The 18,465-nt window shown below is 32.7% G+C and overlaps 2 protein-coding genes and 1 pseudogene across 3 annotated transcripts; 1 reads left to right on the forward strand and 2 right to left on the reverse strand.

Moving 5' to 3' along the window:
* The first annotated feature begins 1,889 nt into the window (after positions 1 to 1,889).
* LOC124836226 (33 kDa ribonucleoprotein, chloroplastic-like) lies at positions 1,890 to 5,975 on the forward strand (annotated as a pseudogene). The gene is made up of 7 exons (XR_007028628.2): positions 1,890 to 2,857; positions 3,016 to 3,117; positions 3,719 to 4,015; positions 4,120 to 4,247; positions 4,700 to 4,779; positions 5,228 to 5,304; positions 5,449 to 5,975. The product of XR_007028628.2 is annotated as a 33 kDa ribonucleoprotein, chloroplastic-like (transcript).
* Positions 5,976 to 7,736: 1,761 nt separating this feature from the next.
* On the reverse strand, positions 7,737 to 9,558 carry LOC124836225 (syntaxin-121-like). Its single transcript, XM_047311352.2, has 2 exons — positions 8,801 to 9,558; positions 7,737 to 8,468 (listed from the first exon to the last, which is right to left on the reverse strand). Exons 1-2 carry the CDS (start codon positions 9,348 to 9,350, stop codon positions 8,113 to 8,115), a joined length of 906 nt encoding a protein of 301 aa, XP_047167308.1. The 5' UTR covers positions 9,351 to 9,558; the 3' UTR covers positions 7,737 to 8,112.
* A 1,257-nt stretch (positions 9,559 to 10,815) lies between these two features.
* Positions 10,816 to 13,324, reverse strand: LOC124836229 (syntaxin-121-like). The gene is made up of 2 exons (XM_047311355.2): positions 12,575 to 13,324; positions 10,816 to 11,596 (listed from the first exon to the last, which is right to left on the reverse strand). The coding sequence occupies exons 1-2, from the start codon at positions 13,137 to 13,139 to the stop codon at positions 11,163 to 11,165; spliced, it is 999 nt and encodes a 332-aa protein (XP_047167311.1). The 5' UTR covers positions 13,140 to 13,324; the 3' UTR covers positions 10,816 to 11,162.
* Between the last annotated feature and the right edge of the window lie 5,141 nt (positions 13,325 to 18,465).

Below are 18,465 nucleotides of genomic sequence, written 5' to 3' on the forward strand. Positions count from 1 at the left end.
CAGAAAACCAACTTACTTTGTTTGAGAAACTGATCAGTTAGACTTGAAGATCTTGCTGTGGAGATCACTTTGGTGGTCTCTGATCTTCAAACACATGAACAGGGAGTGAGAACTCTAAGAGAGAAGTCAGATAACTCTAGAAAAGTGATTTTTAGAGAGATGATATGTTTTAAAATAATTAAACTCGTCCATAACGAAACTATTTATATTAAAATCATTTAATACTAAAAATAACTGAGTTTCATTGTTTTTAAACCGTTGTCACCTCTAAATTGTCATAGTCTAAGTCTTTACATTCTTCCCAAGAAGAAAAAATTTTATCCTCGAAAATTCACTCATCAAGTAAAAAGAAAAGTATGCTCTCTGCATTCTTTCTTATCATAAACACCCAGCTTGATCGAGATATTATCATCAACACTTAACTGACTGAAAACATTGCCTTTACACTAAATTCTCTAGTGTTCAAGAGTGTAGATTGGTCTCGTCACTACTCTTAAAACAACTCCTTAATCGTCAAACCTAATCTTTTAAGGATCTTTTTTATACCGGATCAAACAATTTGTATCTGTCAAACTAAATTGACCTCCCAAATGTCTTCCACTAACTCTTATAAGTTATTTCCAAAACTTTAGCTAGCATTGACTTCAAACTAAAGTCTTCCCGATATCGATTACATAATCTTATATCCTCTTTGAAGTACTAGAGAGTTGACTTGATCATATACAACTATGTTCTACTATCAAACACTGACACTCTTGATTCATCCTTATTCACAACTGCTTTAATAACATAATTAACATTTATATAATTAAATAAATATAAATACAAATAAACTTAATCTTGTTAAAAATATTTAATAAAAATATTTGTAAAGATCTATATATAAATTAAATTTTGTTTGAATTTGGGGAGGGACAAAATAGTTTAATTTAAAAAAAAATAAGACTAAATTAAAACAAAATAAAAATACAGAGATCAAATTAAGACTAATGCAATGACACGTGGTCATGTGTCACAATGCTAGTTTGGCACATGACATTAAAAAAAATTACGAACGGAGTGACACCCTCTTTAACTATATTAGTACAAAACTAACAATAAGGACCTAATTGCTTCAACTTTTAAAAATAAAAACTCAATTAAGACAAAAAAAAGTGAGAAACCTAGTTAAAAAAGGTTACCAAAAATAGGGATATTGTGTATAATTAAACGTATGTAAGACAATATTTACAACTAAAATTTTGGAAAATATAGTAAGAAAAATACATTAAAAATGTGTAGGGATAAAAACAAATTTATTAATATTACATAATCAAAAACATTTAATTATTTACAAAATTACCCTTAATAATTCATCAATGAAGAGAGAATATTATTTTAATAAAAGGTTTAATACCTTATTTTGTCCCCAGGTTCGCTCGAAAATGTCAAATTAGTCCATCCTTTAAAAAATGCGTTAATTACGTCCTCACTTAATAAAATTTGCATCAATTAAATCCCTTCCGTTAAATCCGTACAAACGGCGTTAATTATGCTTTTTCTACTTTTTTTGTGCAAGCAGCAACTTTTTTTCTCTCTTCTACTATTCTTCTCTCTCTCTTCTACCAAATTATGAGTGTCTAGCCTTCTGTTAGAATTACAGTATGAACCTGGTCCACTATGAGTTTTTGCATAAAGCTTTGTACAAAATTTTGTATGGAACAAATAGTTGTTCAAAGGACTCTAAGGATCATTGACAAATAAAGAGAAACATTTTACAAATCATTGACACCACTCCATCCGGGAGAATTCTTAGCAGGGTAAGAATTCCAAGGCTATAAAATGATTTGTTTACCTGCTAAGGTAAGCAAACTCACTATAAAATGATTTGTAAAATGTTTCTCTTTATTTGTCAATGATCCTTGAGAGTCCTTTGAACAACTATTTGTTCCATACAAAATTCTGATACAAAGCTTTATGCAAAAACTCATAGTGGACCAGGTTCATAATGTAATTCTAACAGAAGGCTAGACACTCATAATTTGGTAGAAGAGAGAGAAGAAGAATACTAGAAGAGAGAAAAAAAATTGCTGCTTGCACAGAAAAAGCAGATGCAAATTTTATTAAGTGAGGACGTAATTAACGCATTTTTTAAAGAATGGACTAATTTGACATTTTCGAACGAAACTGGGGACAAAATAGAGTATTAAACCTTAATAAAATTATCGGCAATGAAAAATAAAAAAAAGTATCATTACATAAAATAATCTATCATAATCATAAAATATAATTTGTGTATTCAAAAAATATTTGTGTATAATAAATTTCAATTATAATATAAGTCATATATAATTAAGATTATTTATCTATTATAAATTTTAATTATACAAAATAAATGTTTATTTTATTCCAAGCTAAATGTTTATTTCAAAAGCGAATTCTAACAAGCAACATATCCATTCGAATCTTAAGGTCCACATAGTTACATTTACAAATAGTTCCTTATTTTTTCCAAACCTGTAACATACCGAGGAACGTTCATACTGCAAATTGGTTTTCCATGGCTGCTTCTTCCCTTATCTTCAACAGTTCACTATCCTTTAACTTCTCCCACACTGTCATATCCTTCAAACCTCAAAACCTCGAGCCACAATTTTCCATTTCTTCTGCGATCTCACTTTGCCATCTTCCCCTGTCTTTGGTTTCCTTCCAAGACACTCAAAACCCCATACAGGATGAAACCCTGAAAAAAACAGAGCCAAATGCCTCACTCTTCAACCATTCAGCGAGACTCTTTGTGGGAAACTTGCCTTATTCGTTGCCCTCTTCTCAGTTGGCTCAGCGGTTTGGAGAGGCTGGCAATGTTGTATCTGTTGAGGTTTGTGAATTTTTTAGTTTTTTCTTTTTCTTGAAACCCTTTTCGATTTGGATGGTTTGATACGTAGATTTAAGGTTTTTGGTTTTTGGGGTGTTTTGGTTATAATAGTTTGGATTGTGTTTGTGACTCTTTTGTCATTTTTGTGGTTGAATATGTAGATTGTGTATGATGACATTACGGATAGAAGTAGAGGGTTTGCGTTTGTTACAATGGGGAGCGTGGAGGAAGCTGAATGTGCAATTCGAATGTTTGATGGCTCTGTAAGTCTTACTCATACTGTAATGTCGAAAATTTTCAGATGAGTGATTCGTTGAAAATGAAGTAGTCCAGATGTCAAAGGAGGGTTCTCTTTCATTTTGCTACTATCTAGACTATTCTATTTATATGTATTATGAGATAGAATTTGTTTTGTTGAATGAAGGTAAAGGTCGGATTGTAACCTTTGATGGGAAAATCAAAGGAACGTGAGTATTTTGGAATTAGAGTTTGAGTTTATTTTGTCTTATTATGCCATATTGGTGGTAATTCAGTTATCTTTTGTAGATGGTGAAGATGGAAGCGGACTTAGGGACTAGAGTTATAACTTGGTGCATAATCAAGGCCTGGTTATGAAATAGTTTGATCAAAATTCAGTTTTCCATGTCTTTTTATCATTATCTACGAGATATATATCATCTTTTTTTATGATGTTGGGTCTTGATTTAGGAAATATCAAAGGCCATAAATGCCATTGCTGGGCCATGAAAAGCTTTTTATGCCAACTCAGTTTTCTGTGAGGAGTTGTCATCCTAATCCAGTTGTTTGCTGTGCTATACAAGTGAACAGAATTCATCTGATGGTAATGGCTGTGATGATGAACAGGAAATTGGAGGTAGGATTATTAAGGTAAACGTCGCAGAAATACCCAGAAAAGGAAAATGGAGAGTAATGGGTTCAAACTATAGAGGCTTTGTAGACAGCCCTCACAAGATTTATGCTGGAAACCTTGGTTGGGGTGTGACTTCACAGTGTCTTAGAGATGCCTTTGTTGAGCTGCCAGGCTTCCTAAGTGCCAAAGTCATCTATGAAAGGAACAGTGGGAAGTCTCAGGGATATGGGTTTGTCTCTTTTCGAACTGCTGAGGATGTAGAGGCTGCTTTGAATTCTATGTATGGAGTGGTATGAACAATTTTGGTTGATTTGTTTTGATAGTTTGAGTTCATCTTGTGATGTTAATTTAACTGTGTAACCACTGTCTTTGTATGTGTAATATACTGTTCTAGGAAGTTCAAGGCAGGCCCTTACGACTGAATCTAGCTGCAGGATAAGGGGACTTTATCTCCTCCCATAATTCATCAAAATACAAGTAATGTTGATAGCATGGAAATGGTGTTTAGGGTCAGCATCTGAGGTATGGGATTGATCATTTATTCACCCACAAAGTTGTTTATGTTCATCTAAATCTGTGTAATGTGATCTTCCTCACATTTACTGTCATTTGCTGGTCATATTGGCTTACACCAACTATACCTTGCATTATTGACAATACTGGACGTTAATTTGGGTCCATGGACTTCATGATAACTGTAGTACTGTAATGAAATTGAAGGGAAAATAGATCAAAACCAAAAGTCACAAAACCTTATGCTGATTGTCCTTAGAAAAGTAATGAATGCAGTATAGAAGGCACAGTAGGATTGATTTTTAATAACTGATTGATCTATTACTTTAAAATTTAGAAATTAAAAATGTAAAACTAACTATTTAGGATTAACGAGAATCCCAATTTGTAGAAGCAGTTACATTCCTTGCTGTGGACTATCATCCTTGCTGACAAGAACGAGTTGTTCACTTGTCCTCCAGATGTTCCTTCTTTCAAGCTTCCTCTGTTGACAAGGACAAAAACCACTTGGACGACAATCATCCCTACCGCCAGAAACAAGGTATACTCTGCCTTTCACTTTTATTTAAAACACTTTTCTAGACATATTAAAAGTTATCCAACAGTATTCTAAATATTCACAGGAATAAAATTAGTCATTATATTCCTAGAAAGAACATGATATCATGCCTTGAAACAAACAACCCCCTTTGTGCTAATGTATATAACATATATATTAGTCGCTTCAAGTGAATGCTTTCAGAATTTTGGTCATAAATCAATTTGATGGATGCTGGAAATCAATCATATTTATCCCATTGGTTGTAGAAGAAATGTATTTAATAATAGTACTAAAGCAATCATAAGTAATACACTGAAAATTTATTCAGGTATGAGCATTTTTCATTGTTACCAATTTGGAATGAGCAAACTGTTTTTGTTTCTAATGTTGTCTTCAGTCGACTACTATTATTTATCATTCTCTTTAATTTTTTATTTTCATGTTACAGCCTATCTAGAGCATCCTTGTTCATGCTTACAAATATATAGGACATTCAAGGCAGCCTTGCACTCAGAAATGGCCAAGGTAAGCTTGATTTTATTTTTTGGGGAGGGGATACATACTTCTTCCTTAACCTAACGTTATATTTAGAAGAATTGTGACTCAAAAATATGCATATGTTCACATATCCTTATTGTTTAGTAAAACAGTTGATGTTTTTCTTACTAGATGAATCTTGGATGATAATCTTGGAAGGTTGCCCTTTGAAAAGAACCTACTGTCTTAAGCTCCAAGCAATGAATCTATGACCAATGACTTGCACTTGCTTGGTTAGGCTTGTAGGATGTTTCTTTGTTGATTATTGAATGAATCTTGGAAGCTTTCTTGGTTGGCTTTTGGTGCAGAAGATGTGGAAGCTTTCGGTAAGGAAAGGATCAAAGATCTTGGTTGGACCTTGATGGTTATAGGTGTTCTTTGTGGGGTTATATTTGGTTGGTTGTAGCAATTCCTATGAATGGTTTGGTTGGTGTTTCATGCAGATTCATATTTGTTTAGATGATGCAGGTCTGCTGAATTTAGTTATGGAAGATGGCTTCAAGAAACTCGATAATCAAATTTTAAGCTAAAATCTACGTAATCTATAAGGTGGTTATAAATTCGTTTACTATGTGAAATGTTGAGTATAATCATAATTCATGGTACAAATTATTAGTTACAAGTAAGTTTTAGACAACTTTCTTTCTTATTAAGTTTAAGTTAAACTTCCTTTTAATAATTATTGCGAATATTTGAAAATTCTCAACCACTTCTTCTAGATATAATTCAATAGATACGTCGCTATTGAGAACGTAAATTTTTAGAATTTAAAAATATGTAGGACATTTGGAATTATTTAAATACATTATAATAATGTACTTTTTTTTTCAATGACTACATATTATATATATATATATATATATATATATATATATATATATATATATATATATATATATATATATATATATATATATATAGTGTGTACCTATGTTACTATCATGCAACATTTGTACATTGACTTTTACTTTTTGTCATATAGACGGTTCCTAATAGGCAGCTCCTTCTAAAAAAAATTGTTCACTTTCAATTTACACTAATCCATGTTAAGAGGTTCGTGATATTAATATAATTTTAAGTCAACTCTATTACTGTTTAATATTAAGTGAATTTTATTAAAGTTAGTTAATTGTCGTTAATCTTACTCTAATCCAAATATTTATTTACTAAAAAAGGCTAAAAATAATTTTATTTATGTTTTGAAAAGATTAATCTTCTCCGTTGTGTTAAAGGCGACAAAACAGATAACAATGCTGCAATTTAACTAACTAATATTTTAAAATTAAATTCACGTTTTCTTTTAGTGTACTTAATGAATTAATATTCAATATATTTTTTAATTAATTTATTTATTTTTGGCTTGGATAGATATAAGATTCAAATAGTCTATGCTTAATACAATCTTTTTTATTTCATACTAAACTTACAAATGGGAACACACATTTTCTACTTTATGTTTTGTAGGATAAAAAGAATTTTAGTTTTTTAAAAGGACTTAAACGCCCGATATGATAAATAACGTATTGACACATTTATAAATATTATAAATATTATAAATATGATAAGATTTTTTTTGTGCCGATTATCATTAAAACCCCCATAAAAAATGAGTACGGTAATAATTTTGTAATAAATTATAAGTGTCGGTTGTATTTAGAATCGATAAAAAAAATGTGTATATTATTTTAAATTTAAGAAACAGATATTATATCAATTTTTCAATTTAAATGATATAAAATGTTTAATTTTCATCTTTTCATTATAATTCATTATTATGTTTGAATTATTCTTTTTCCTCGCATTGTTCTTCCTCTCATACTATAATAAAATATTTAAATAGCAACCAATTTTAGAAAGTGAAAATAATTAATTGTTATAATGACTAATTTATATATTAATTTATAAACTTAAAATTATTGACATTAAAAAAATATTTAGTATAAATAAAAAATTATTATTAATTTGTGAATTAATTTTTAAATTAATTATTAACATTAGTAAGATTTGGTTATTTAATGAATTAATGTTTAAAGTCTCTAATTAATAATGACCATTTAGAGTCTCCCTCACTCTGTTTCTGTTTTTCTTATTTTCAGGTTACGAATTTTGATTTATTAAAGGAAGCGAAGTATGGAGTGAATGATGGTAACGAGTATCGTTAGAATTAGAACTTTTTATGGAAGTTATTTTCAGAGCCATCATAAAAGTTAAAAATTTTTTATTAGAACTAACATCGTCATAAAGTATTTAGTTCACTATCATGTCTTTATGTAACATGTACAACGTTGAGTGAAAATCTTAATGGACGAGTCATTGATGTGGGTAACTCAGAAAGAGAAGTTAAAGAATGGAGTTCGTCGAAGATGTTAACCAAATCCATGAATCACCAATCAAATGGTTCAATAAAGGAGAAAGGAATATGCTAAAAGCAACATGCTATGAATAATGGTGCAACTCCTTTGTACAAATGAACAAACAAAACAATCACTATAGTACTTCACTCATAAAGCTACCTAATAAATTTTCAGATAACAAGGTAATATATACATGCATAGATATCTGCAAAAGAATATACCACCTCCATAAAACTGCTTCTGCAAGTTCCTCTTCGTGCCTTCTAGAAACCCGACCAAAACATCTCAATCTTCAAACAGGTACCAATTCAACGTGGAAAATTTTAGAAAACATGACCAAAAACATTACACGAGACTTGACTATAATAAGATAATAACAACGATGTTTGAACCGGTCCACGTTCTTGGCAGCCACCACTAGAGGGAGGAATAATAATAACAATTAATTTCTTAGAACTATGGGGAGAACTATGATCAAAGTGATAATGATGAGCAAAATGATGGCATAGCAGGTCCACTTTCGCGTGTTTTTCTGGTGCTTCCTTGCTACTTGGAGCTGCTGGACCCCACCTCGCACGTACGAGTTGGCACGTGCTACATGGCTCTCGATGTCGTCCAATTGCTCTCCCTGGGACTGCACCAACACAGCCATGTCTAGGAAGACCTGGTGCAGCTCCTTCAGGTTTCGCTCTATCTCTTTCACTGTATCGTGCCTCTCTTGAATCTCTTGGATCGTATCCATCACACTCGCTCTACCTTGCTGCTGAATCGCTTTCTGCAAAAATGTTTCACTCTCACCTGTTCCAACATGGTTAACAAGTACAACGCTTAACTTCATGTTTCGTTTCGTGTTTCAAATCTTGTACCATGTCTTCGAATATCAATTATATGTGTTTCCTAAACAAAGTCAAACATATATTATATCTAAAGGATAAATGTTTAGTTGGTGGTTGATATATATATATTTATAGGTGAAATTATAATGGATACTGTTTAATTATGTGTTATTAAGATTCTAATTAATGTTTGATCATCAAAAAACCATAATATTCTATAAACCAAACACACAAAAACATGAAAAACGTAAACACGACCATATATGAAACAAAAATTTGAAAATTGATACACACCGGTAGAAATGAGAAGGTCGATGGTTTTGTCATCAGGGTTCTCTCCGGTAACAGTATAATATCTCCGCTGCACGGTTTCCCTGTACTCCGTCGATATCTGTTGCCTAAGGCTATTGAAGTTGTCCATGGAGTCCTTCAGATTCTTCCTCAATCCGCTCACCACAGATGTCCTGGTCCTGTCGGAGGAAGAACCCGGTCCAGAACCAGGCAGGTTTCGGCTTGTCTGATTGGACCGGTCCAGAGCTTCGAGCCGAACCTTGATGAGCTTGGCTTTCTTTAAAGCCAGTGCTACATCAGCGTCCATGCGTGAGCGAAGCTCTTTCACAGCATTAGCACTGTGAAGGGTCTTGCTTTTTTCGTGGGAACCACGTAAGTTCTCATGGAGACGCTCTAGCTCTTTCAACTCTGCTTTTACCGGCTCAACTTCCTCAAAGAACTTCTCCAGGTTCACGCCGCCCTCCACCGCCGCCATCTCGACCACGTGGTGGTGGTGGTCCGGCGAGGCTTGGTCGCTGTTGCGGGTGAAGGAGCCGGAGAACAAGTCGTTCATTTTAAGGTTGTGATGTATGGAGGAAAAGAATTATAAGATGAGAGAAAATTATCCGAATGAAAGTGTATATATGTATCGAGAAAATTTGTATATGGCTATATAAATGGCAGAGGCTTTGGAACGAAGGGTTTGAAATTTTCTTTAATAATAATAATATTTTGGTGAAAGTGGGGAAGACTGGTTCAAATTGCAAGATGGTTTGTAATTTTTAATTGGGTAAGAAATAATGAGAAAAACACGGTTTTATTATATGCAAAGTTGATGGGTCTTGCCCAAATGGTGGCTTTACAATACGTGAGAAAAATAAGAATGTGTGGAATGGTAGCAGACAGAGAAGGTGATAACGGGTCAAAGGAGGTTGGGACTGGAGAAATGGGTTTGTGGGAAATTTCGTGTGAATCAGTCTTGAAATTTGGGAACCAAGGAAAGGGCAATGGTGGAATACTGCAGAAATAGAAGGCTCAAAAGGGAGAAAATATTTGAAAAAAAAAAGGGATTTTGGTTTAGCAAAAACTAATGCTAGTATTTTGTTACAAGCAGTCCCAACTGTTAACGATCCTAGGAATGGAAGTTTCGAACGTAACTTCGTTGTGACCCCAATCAGCAAGTCAATCAAGAATTTTAACATATAGAAGTTTCGTCACTGGAACCTAACCATGATAGATATACTACACTACAGATGTCTATTATGCTGCACATTCACAAGTTCGTTTCCCCACTCCCCCTCTCAAAAAATTAACCTAAAGGACATTAGAAACCAGAATTTACGGCTTCATTTTCTAAAGTGATTTATAAAAATAAAACCATATACTTAAATTCTCTTATTTGTCGTATTTTTATAACTCTAAATCAATTCTATAAAATGAAAGTCACATCCATTTATATAAATTAACATAATATGAAACTTTAACATATTTATATATATATATAGAACTTGACATTAATTAACAGTCGAATACCAATCCTTATATATAGAACTTGACATTAATTAACAGTCATATACCAATCCGACAGCGAATAAATTAACATGTACAACAAACAACAAATTTCATCAAATAAACTTTAATAATAACTTTGATATCATACTAAAAAAAAATAGACTTTTTAAGTTTTCATTCATTTTCCACTCACTTCTTTTCACTTGCACCACCTAAGACAATTACGGAGATGTACATTGAGATGCCCCTCATAATTTGTTGAGTTCAATAATATCTTACAGTTACAAAAGTACTTGATCAAGTGGACAATGTAAACTTGTGGTGATTATAATATCAACAGATTCCGTTGAAACGGAGTTGAGTTTCTGTCTTATAATTGCAACTGCAGATACAGTTTTTAAAGTAGAAACTTAGTATACTACTCAATTGGAATAATTGCGATACAGCTCTGCCTATTGGACCCTCACGAAGAGAAGTGTAACGATGATATAAGATAGTATGAGGGGAGAGTAAGATACTACATCATATTTAGGCAAAGATCCCTTCATATATATAAATATATAAACCATCAGTCAGCAATACAAGTGTTGAAACTGATAAAATACTTACAGAAAAAGAATATGATGCTCAAAATAATGATCTCCAAAAATCTACCCCAACAGAACAACCGATCGTTTCCTTCCCAGATTAACCGCCCAACTGTTCCATGGATTGTAATAAAACTGTTGTTCACCCCCAACAGATTTTCTTTGAAAGCACAGCCCAATGCATGTTTCCCTCACCCCAGCTAGATCCCAAAATATAAAGCTCAATCTTCAAATCAAAGTAAACGAAACAAGTATGTTTCGTGAATTATAGATCCTAATCCCTAAGACTAAGCAGGAGGTGGAGGCGAAGGTGTTGTTGGGGCTGCTGGAGACTGATTACCACCATTGCCGCCACTACTGCTTTTTTCCCATGGTCTCAGAGTGAAGAGCACCACAACCAAGATGATCACCAGAAGAAGTATGATACAATAACAGGTCCATTTCCTGGTGTTTTTCTGGTGCTTTCGTGCAGTCTGCAAATGCTCAGTTCCAGTGTGCACAAACGATTGAGCTCTTGCCACATGGCTCTCAATATCATCCAATTGTTCACCTTGATGTTGCACCAATACTGTCATGTCAAGGAATACTTGGTGCAACTCCTTGAGACTCTTCTCCAACTCTTTGACAGCATCATGTCTCTCTTGAATCTCATTGATGGTGTCCAGAATCCTACCCCTGCCTTGCTCTTGAATGGCCTTCTGAAGGAAAGTCTCACTCTCACCTGCATAAAAGTGACAAACATATTACTATAGGACATCCAAAACTTGCATCAAATCAGATTTAGACAAAATTGAACCAAACCTGATCACCAGGACAAAATAACGCTTCACAAACTTGAATTTGAAAAACCACTTCGAAGTCCAATAAATTATCCACTAATTTCATCAAGTTTTTTTAACTCACTTGAAGCCATGATGGATAAAATGAGAAACAAATCATGATTATGTTCTAGTAGACTAGAATTTGAAACCCCAAATTTCCTGCTATTAAATTTTCGTCTCTTTTTAGTAGATTTACTATTTTATTTCAATTTTTTTAATATATATCCAAAATCAACTGAGTCCCAACTGAAAATGAACCGAACACCATACGACTGAAGAGTCTAAACTAAGAACTTCCTTGAGAAACCGAAATCCTTGGTTATCGAATTTCAACTTGATTTAACATCTTAGAGATTCAGAGAACAATTATATTATTCACAACACTTCTCTCTAACATTATTGCTTTCTTTTTTTATTGATTATTTATCTCTTTCTCTCACTTCAGTAATCATATCTCAAACTCAAACTCCTCTTTTCATCTCTACCTCCTTGTATCTCTCTTTGTCGTATAAATATAACGTCCAAGTATAATTTCCCTTCAAACAGTGACAAAGAAACCACACTGGTTTATTATCCACATAAGACAATCTTATTCAACCCAAACAAGATTACTCAACACATAAAAAATCTCTCATTCTAAGTATTACATACATACCTAGTATTCAAACTCAAGACTATTTATTAAGCTAGAATCATGGTCCGCGATTTGTGGTGAATGGACCATTTAACATTAGAAGAGTATATGAAAAGTAATGAGCTGGCTGCTGAACCGAATACGGAGAGCTTAGACCCCACTAAAGCTGGAAAGCCAGCTAGCCAACGGAGGGTGGTTACTCACTAACGATAACAAACAAATAAATCCGAAAAGAAAGCCTTACCAGTGGAGATCAAGAGATCGAGCGTTTTATCATCGGGATTCTCGCCGGTGACGGTGAAGTAGCGGCGCTGCACAGTCTCCCGGTACTCCGACGACACGAGCTGCCGAATCTCGTTGAAGTTCTCCATGGAGTCCCTCAGCTTCTTCTTCAGCCCGTTGACCACAGAGGTCCGGGTCCGGTCCGAGGAGGAACCGGGTCCGCAGCCTGGCAGGTTCCGGTTGGCGGCGTTGGAGCGGTCGAGAGCCTCGAGCTTGAGCTTGATGAGCTTGGCCTTCTTGAGAGCCACCGAAACGTCACCGTCCATGCGCGAACGGAGGTCCCTGATGGCGTTGGCGTTGTGCAGCGTCTTGCTCTTCTCGTGGCTGCTCCTCAGACTCTGCGCCAGTCCCTCCAACTCCTTCAACTCCTCCTTCACCCCCTCCACGTCCTCAAAGAACTTGTCGAGGTTCACTTTCCCGCCGGCGTGTCCGTCACCGACGCCGGACATCTCGATGACGTGGTGGCGGTCCGGGGAGGCCGGGTCGCTGCGGAAGCGAGAGAAGGAACCGGAAATCAAGTCGTTCATGGTTGGTACCTCGTTTTCTGGGACTGAACAATGAATCGAAGGTGTTTGTAAAATTGTGTAATCGTGAAACTGTGAAATATGAGAATTAGATCTTTGTGCGGAGGCCTTATTATGGTTCTGGATTTTTCAATTTGATTCAACAACTACCGCGTTCTGAGAAGAAAAGAGAAGTCAACGTGGGGTTTGAGATGACGTGGATGAGAGGGAAAGAGTTGAACTGGTGAACGATGGAAGCGCGTCACATAATCACATTCTTCTTTTCACGTTTTCTAATCTCATCATAAAATAATTTTAAACTTAATTACTCAAAATTTTCGAATAATATAAGATATTAAAGATAAATGCAATGGGTTGATTCTCAAACATATATGGTAAAATTAGAAAATAATAAGAGTGTCTCAATTTCGTACTAAAAATCATTTTCTCTTTTGCTTAAGCTTAAAGAGAAAGCGCGTTTAGAATGGGTTAAGAGAGGAAAGAGCACTTTTACGGTAAGATAATTTGTATTTCGTTTCAGTTTTCAACCCTATCAGTCAGCGTAAACAGAAAGGCACATAAGGTAGTATTTTGCATTAATTATCTATGATTAGTTTATTAATTAAGAGGGTGAAAATTAAGCATAAGAGAGAAAATATCTTACCTACTCAGTGCTGGTATAAATAAATAGAGAAAATCAATTTCACAAGTATTAAAATCGATTTTGAGAGCATGGTGACATATTTAGATTTTTTTTGTAGAGAATAAAATCCATTATTAGAAAAATATTTATTCCTTTAAGTAAATTTAACTGGTATAGAATTTATAATATGTAACTTATTTAAATAATAAAGGTTGTTCTAGTTTGTTAATCAACTCAACATCTGTCAGAAATTTGATTTTTCTATATTCTTGAAAGAAATGCACATAGTGAGAGATGAAAAAAAAGAACCTTCATTTTTGGCAATATTATACTTTTGACACAAAGGTTATAGTAAATTATATTTTATTTTGTAGTCCTTCTTTTAGTATAATATGTAATTTATTGTCCTTTAGTGTGCATCATCTACATCAAAGGTGAAATGTCTTTGTTTCTCGTAAAGCACATAGATAAGAGTTTTTTTTTTTTTTTATTGTTATTTATTTCTCACCAACCCAAACAGCTTGGTGAGCATGACCTAATCCACCTTTTTTCTTCTCGTTACAATTCTATAAAGTTCTTTGAGTATTATTTTGGGTTAATTAGTTCTTTCAAAATAAAAATGCATTTTTAAGAAGTTCTTACTAATTTTATATATTATTATTTTTGGAGGAGTGGCACATGGCATTTTAATATTATTTTGGATTAATTTGTTTCAAGATAAGTCATGTGATATGTTTTGTTAGAAGAAAAAAAAATGCGAACAAGCATACTAGATTTGTAATTATAATTCATAGTATGAGTTCACATTTTTACTCATTTTCATGAACCAAACTAAGTGAAGGTAGCTTCTTTGTAGGTTGGATATTATGTCTTGATTTAATGAAGTGAGATCAAGAAAAAAAATTTAAAAGAAAAGGAAAAAAAAAACAGTCGCCACTACGTGCATGATTTAAAAGTTGGTCAAAAATGATTTGTCCCACATGCATTTTCAAGAAAAATATTGTATCTTAAATTTCAAACACAACCGTGGATAGTATTTAAAAAGAAATTGAGGTTATACTCGTTAAAGTGGAATAAAGAAATCTAATACATCGAAAAATTATATAGATATTTTGAAGATAATTTAATTCATCAAACTTCCAAGGTTAAGATACAAATCAAAAGAATAAGTGCATTCAAACGATCCCATTAATCTTCATTAAGATTAAGGTCAAATATGATAATTACACTCATGGATAAAGCACAAGTCATGTTAGTGAATTTTTTTTCAATTTTTCTAAAGTTTTCTAATCTCCAAAATGTTTAATTGCTTAACCAAAAAAAAACATTATCTTGGTACTAAATGAATAAGTTGTTTTTAACATTTATTCTCTCTTTTCTTTCTTTGTTACTTTTTAGTTAGAATGAGTGAGAATGAGCATCTGATCTCACATGTGAAGATAAATCTAAAATACATTATTAAATATATTACCAGAGGTATAAACAATCTTTAATTAATCTTTGAAGTATTTTGTTTGTACAAAAAGATTGTTATTTTTTCCAAGACACTAAAGATCCATGGTAGGTGGTTCTTCTTCTTCTTTTCTTTAGTTATTCTCTTATACATTTAAAGTCTAAAAATTAGTCACTAAGAGACATTAAGTTTGTGTTTAGATTTGAAGATAGATTTGGAAAAGTGAAAATGAGTGGATGTGAGGAAAAAAAGAGGTTAAAGTGAAATTGTCTAGATTAAGAAAAGGATGGTGAAAAATGAGAGAAAAGTTTATGAGTAATGTGATTGGTTTGGTAGATTAAAAAATATTTTAATTGATAAAATTGTAAGATAACAATTTTACTCTTATGTTTAAAAGTAATTTACAATAAAATTTTATTAGTGTAAATTATATGTTAAAATGAATTGTGAGTTGTTATTTACAATAAAATATTTTAATTGATGAAATTATATTATAATTTAGTGATATTGGCTTCCCATATTATAAGGAAAGATGAGTTATGAAGACACTAACTTATTATATTACAGGGAAAGGTGCACAATGGAGGAGTTGCGTTGGATGAAGTAGTGGCGACAAATTGATACAGTAGTTGAGGAGATCGCGTGCTTGGGTGGCGTGTAACAAAGTTGAGTATGTGACTAGTTTTAAGGAGGAAGTGGACAAGAGGAGAATCGATTATGGGAAACAAATATAGAAGAGCATCGATGGTGGGTAAACATATAAAGAGGAAAATTGATTTTGGAAGAAAAGAGAATTGATTTTGAGGAAAAAAAATGTAAAAGAGAATCTATTATAGGTGAAAATAGGGGGAGGATAATCGATTATTGGTGAGAGAATGATTGATTCTAGTTCAAAATAAAATGAAAGGTGAAATATAAAGTGGAAAAAGAAAATGAAGGGTGAAATGTGTAATTTAGTATAAGGTGAACTCACTTTCTCCCTTATTATTCTCACTCGAGTGAAGACACTTACTCCTTTTAATGTTGTAAATCCATGTCCTCATTTTCATTGAAATTACTTTATCTAAACTAAAAACACATTTGTTGTTCCTTCCTAGACTACAACACGTCAAATGAACCAAACACAAACTAACACTTGCTTGGTTGACACTTCATCTTGAGTCATGCTTATATGACACAATCTACCTGAACAAAAATAAAACCATCATTATGTATTAAATGTCATTTAATACATTTTATCAACTTTTTTTAATGTAATATTGAAATTTGTTTATCCATCTTTATTCATCTATATGCAAAACATATTAACATATAAAAAAAATATGTTTCTCCATTTTTTTTAACTCATGATATGTTTTTTTAATGGTCTTTTATTCAAATCTTTGTTTTTGCTTGTCACAAATAAATTCCTTATTCATAAATGTTGAAAATACAAGGCATACAACTTATAAATAACATTTATGGTCTCCATACCATTTAAATCTAATTTAAATATTAGTTTGTCTAATTCATCAATTGTTATTAATTAATATATTAGTGACTAATTTAGTATTTAATTCCTTTGGTAGTCAAAAGCTTGCAAGTTATTGTTAGTGACCAATTTATAATCTAAGTAATCATTAATTATATTATATTTTTTTATTCATAATAATGATTGTTTCGGGAGGTGGGGTTAACACTGGTCTAAAAGTGATGGAGTGCGTCAGACTGGATGGGCAAAGGTTGGTTGAGCACTGTAATAGATAGGACAGGATGTGTTGAAGATTAGCTAAGATACTTTGATGAGGTCGGTCGAGCTATGGAGGAACTTGGTCATGTTGTATAAGAGGTCGGTCGAGTTGTATAAGAGGTCGGTCGAGTTGCATAAGAGGTCGGTCGAGTTGTAAGGAAACTCAGTCGTGCACCATTTACGTCAACCAAGGTTGCTCGAATGATGTCTATGGAAGACATTATGATGCTTAAGTTAGTAGGTGACCCACAGTTATGAGAAAATGCATATTATGTGCTCATATCTAAAGTTATATATATGCCCTTTATTTATAATAATTGGGATTATTCTTTACCTTTATCGGTCTAATGACGATCCAATCATACCTTAATCTACATTAAGATGTTAAATAGTCATTCCCATTTATATGATCATTCACAAATCGTTCGCCCATGTTATTCAGTCTGATCATGCACAAACTGGTGGGCCAGGTTGTGGAGGAGGTCGACCATACTGTTGAGGAGCTCGATCGTGCTGTTGAAGATACTGGCCAAGCTATTCAAGAAGCTCAATCGTGCTGTGAAGGCTAGGCTGTTGAGGAGACTGACTGAGCTGTTGAGAAAATCGGCCGTGTTTTAGAGAAGCTCGACCTGGTTGTTAAGAAAACTAGTCAGGTTGTTGAGGAGACCCGTTAGATCGTTGAAGAGATTGACCGAACTATTTGAAAAACTCAGTTGTGGCATAAACGGCCTTAATAGAACTCAACCTTAAAGGGGTCAAACCTTACTATATAATTATTATTTTAAAGACAAATAATTTTTGGTTTATAAATCAGTATCTAAATTAGACATTTAAATAATAAGTTATTTTTTATCCTAAAATTGATTTCTATTTAAGAATTTTTTTAAGTGTTAAAGACGATTATTTTAAAGAAAAGAGCGATACACGTTAGTAAAGAACTTAATAAATATATAAATAATTTAAGGAAAAAATTAGAGTTTGAGTAAAAGTTAAGAAAGATTAGCAATATGATTAAAATAATAAATAACTCTTCTCTTTTTAAAATTATAAAATTTATTCATTAGATTTTATAAATAATTGTCTTGTCTTGTTACTATGTTTAGTTAGATATGGACATAATCTTTTACCATATTTGTTTTCTAACACGGGAAAATGAATATTTGGATGACATTGTAATAACCAATGTGCCAAAAATCCTATTGGTTCCTTTACTTTAGATCGTGGACTTGTATTATAAATAGAGAGTTCAATCTCTTGTAAACATATCATCGAATCTCTTGCAAAGATAATTGAACATCTTCTAATACATAAGAATCTCTCTGTTATTGAACTTTATGTCATTTTTCCTATATTTAAATAGTGATTATTCAGTTAAACTTAGCGTTTTACTTTACGGTAACATATTGTTTTTATGAATTAAATATGAGTTTAGTTTATAAATTTTGACAAAAAATTAAAATTTATTTTCTGATATTTTGATTTTCAAATTTCTAAAATAAATAGATATAATTATTTATACACTTTT

The sequence above is a fragment of the Vigna umbellata genome, chromosome 8 (genome assembly GCF_029865625.1).
Source record: "Vigna umbellata cultivar VRB3 chromosome 8, Vumbellata_1.0, whole genome shotgun sequence".
Taxonomy (NCBI): domain Eukaryota; kingdom Viridiplantae; phylum Streptophyta; class Magnoliopsida; order Fabales; family Fabaceae; genus Vigna; species Vigna umbellata.